The 3,394-nt window shown below is 43.3% G+C and overlaps 1 protein-coding gene across 1 annotated transcript; it reads right to left on the bottom strand.

Moving 5' to 3' along the window:
* Window positions 1-702: 702 nt before the first annotated feature.
* Window positions 703-1,504, bottom strand: LOC123939889. The gene is made up of 2 exons (XM_046001924.1): window positions 1,241-1,504; window positions 703-1,017 (listed from the first exon to the last, which is right to left on the bottom strand). Exons 1-2 carry the CDS (start codon window positions 1,502-1,504, stop codon window positions 703-705), a joined length of 579 nt encoding a protein of 192 aa, XP_045857880.1.
* Between the last annotated feature and the right edge of the window lie 1,890 nt (window positions 1,505-3,394).

The raw sequence follows: 3,394 nt of genomic DNA, 5'->3' as shown, positions 1-3,394 counted from the left end.
TGTGAGAGTCTGGCTGAAGAATAACAAGGAAGGAGCCTATTAACTTATTTGACTGGGTTTAATACATATGGCTAGAGAACACCAGAGGCACATTCCAAAGGAAGAGCCAGGTAGCTTCCCAACAAGTGACAAAAGGAAAACCAAACAACGGTTAGAGATGGAGGAGGTGGTAGTGTTACCCTGTCCAAGAAAAGTAGCAACCACCACCCCCTGAGGCATCGCTGAATCAGTTAGAAAGTGGCACAAGTTCTACAAAGTACTGAGGATGAAGAATGCAAAAGGAATCTCTAGTCAAAGGTAAAAGACAATGAGAGGAGCTGGACATGATACTTCTCCACTTAGTGGCTAATATCTGGAGACATTACTCAAAATGATGGCATGGGATGGCTTCCATCCTCAGAGAAGGCAGTGAGACTTGAGCTAACTGAAGACACGAGTGACATCTGCATGAAGTTTGGGATCCACTGCTCCAGAGTGAATGCTGCTACTTCAGCCTCACAGGAGGAAGTAGGAAGTAATCCCACTACTGGGGTTAAGTGTTAAAAATTTCAGTTACTTTGCTTTTACCGCATCTTTAGGCTTAAGGATCTCAGCATAAAAGCAGCTCTCTTTTTGATAAACAAGAACTCAACCAACAGGAACAACGATATGGAGAAAACTACAAAACTAAACACAGGGAGAGCCCATAGCGGTACCAACTTGCTACAGGCCCTCATGAGGCTGCACTCTGTTTTTGCCCAGATCCCTGAGCAGGCTAGGTCTTAGAGACTTGGCATCACCTCCTGCCTCAGTCAGCTCAGTACCCTGCCTCCGGGGGGGCTTCCGCTTCCTAGACCTCGAGAAGGTCCGGCAGACACAGCTTAAGAAGCGACCAAAGCAGAGTGGCGGGGATGCCAAGGATGTCACTGCAGGAGAAGAGGGTCCAGGCTCCGGGGATGCTGGCCGCTCACAGGGCTGGATTGGACACTCCTGATGCATCACACAGGCACCCTCATCCTGCTGACTCTGTAACTGGTCCTGCAAGGAGAAGAAAGAAGTCAAATCACTCAACGCCAACACACATACACAAAAAAGGCATCACCCTCTGAGCCAGTTCATGCTTTATCTGGGCCTAAGGATCTCAGTTTGTTCCTCAAGCTCTTTACCCCCACATCCCCCACTGCAGGGGAAGAGTTGCCATTATTTTTCCCAGGAAAATGTGGCAAGCCCAGACTTTTGACACCCCGTGCCTTATCCTTACTTCACTGGGAAGGTCAGGATCATCTTTGTGAGCACTGAGTACAGTCGGCTTTGTATCTACCACTTCATCTTCTTCACTTTGTGGTGGTACCAAAGGTGTTGGAAGGATTGGGGGGCAGAGGGTCTCCACTTTCACCTTCCTCTTGTTCTTCCTCATTCTCTTTGTCCTTACAGCCTTCCTAAGACGTCTATGCTTTTTTGGAAGTGGATCTAACTTTCTCCTCTGGACTGGAGGCATGACAGGCTCTTGTGAAATGTCACCCATTTGACTCTCAGATGTCCCCTCCAATGGCTCTGATGATGACTCCAAATTTCTCTTCAGAGGATCATTCTCCCACAGGTGGAAACTCTCTTCTGTACCTTGAGTATCTGGTGATATGTTCAAGTCCTCAGTGACATGTTTTGGGATGGAGATTGGAGATTCCCAACCTCTTTCATTGAGGGGTTTTTTTTGACCCACTAGGCTGACCCCAGCCAGCTTTGCACAAACAAAAAGCTCACCACAAAAGGACCAAGAGTCAAATGCAAATGGAAGCAGTTAGTACCCTGACTCTTTCCAATAATTTATCTTCAGCTATCATAGACACAACACGATACTGATCTCAGATTTTCCCGTCTAGACTTAAAAAGGAATTCAGTGGCCTCCAGAGATAGTCCTCAGTTTATTCTTTTTGGCCTGGGAGATCACAGATTTCCTAAAAGGAGAGAGAAAATCATTGAAGTAATTGCTCCATGGATAGTGGAGTTCCTCCTGCTCACACAAAATGTACGGTTTAGTAAGACTCTGTCAAACATAGCATGAATTTCTCAGCAGAAACAATATTTAGCAACTTAATAAAATTTCCAAAGAAATATTTTTTAAAGTAAGAAAATTCTCCATGTATACCAGAATCACCAGGGGGTGCTCTTTGAAAAAGCAGATTCCTGGGATATGCCCCAGACCTACAATCAGAACCTCTAAACTAAAGCTGGGTGGCAGGAATTTTTTCCCAGTATTTGTATTTTTTCCCAGTATTGTATTTTTTCCCAGTAACCTACACTCTAAAATCTGCACTCTAAAACCTGAGAACTACTGCTGTAGAAGGACACTAAATTCAATATTCTATGGGGCCATGGGGATAACTATTCATAAAAACATGCCACTTTCTCCTACGGGTTTTCCCTCATCATCTCAGCCCATAATGATCTCTCTCCTCTGAAGTTTAGTTATCAATACTCACTTTGGTATGTTATCCTTTATTACCTTCTATTATAATTTAACTTCAAAGCCTTATAACTCTGTCTTCTAACCAGAGTATAAGCTTCTCAAGGGCAGAACCTCTTAGAGTGGTTAGTTTTCTACAGTGACTTGCCAGTATTATTAATACTTCATAAATTGAAGAAGTGAATATAAATATGTATAGGTCTTATATCCCAGTGTACAGTGATTGATATGAGGCTTCTCTGTAGTAAGATTTATAGAGCAAAAGAATGTCAAAAAGGACATAGGCCCTGGGGACAACCTAATCTAATTCCCCAAGTTTACAGATGGGGAAGCTAAGGCTCCAGTAAGATAATGGCCTGCTTAAAGCTGGGATTGACAAAGTTTTCTGTAAAGGGCCAGAGAGTAAATATTTAAGGATCTGTGGCCATATGGTCCTGTCACAAATACTCCTCTCTGCACTGTAGCCAAAAGAATAAGTGAACAAATACTTGTGGCTCTGTTCCAATAAAACTTTATTTACAAAAAACAGGTGGTAGGTCAGATTTGGCAGCAGGCTATTATGTGCCAACCCCTGGCCTAAAGTCATTCAACTAGTTGGCAGGTTCGCTTGGATTAGAAATCAAGTCACCCGATTCCCAGCAAGTGCTCTTTCTACAAAGGAGTAGACTACTGTAGAATGAGAAAGAGCTTTTTCAGTTAAAAGGGGGCCTTTAAGGAGGAAGAGATCAAAATATGTCTCGGCGTGGTATACTTCTCAGATGGTTTCTGATGACCATTAGTCATTTATACAAACAACTAGTAGCTGAATTCTGAAACTGGCCTATTTTCAAACAGTCCCACAACTGGGAAGAGGGTGGAGTAGACTGAATATTTTCTATCACACCTGCCTAGGAAAGCATACTATTTGGTCCCTTTTTAACTGAGAAAAAACCCTACAGATAGGTAATGGAA

Source organism: Meles meles, chromosome 4 (genome assembly GCF_922984935.1).
Source record: "Meles meles chromosome 4, mMelMel3.1 paternal haplotype, whole genome shotgun sequence".
Taxonomy (NCBI): Eukaryota; Metazoa; Chordata; class Mammalia; order Carnivora; family Mustelidae; genus Meles; species Meles meles.
Note: the sequence above shows the minus strand (reverse complement) of the source record. Positions and strands in the feature narration are given on the sequence as shown.

Bases quoted from the DNA above. Each gene is read 5' to 3' on its own strand.
- LOC123939889 (XM_046001924.1), bottom strand. From the start codon at position 1,504: ATGGGTGACATTTCACAAGAGCCTGTCATGCCTCCAGTCCAGAGGAGA. The intron at 1,018-1,240 runs GTAAGGATAAGG...TTCTCCTTGCAG, and splicing joins ATCCTGACCTTCCCAGTGAA to GACCAGTTACAGAGTCAGCA.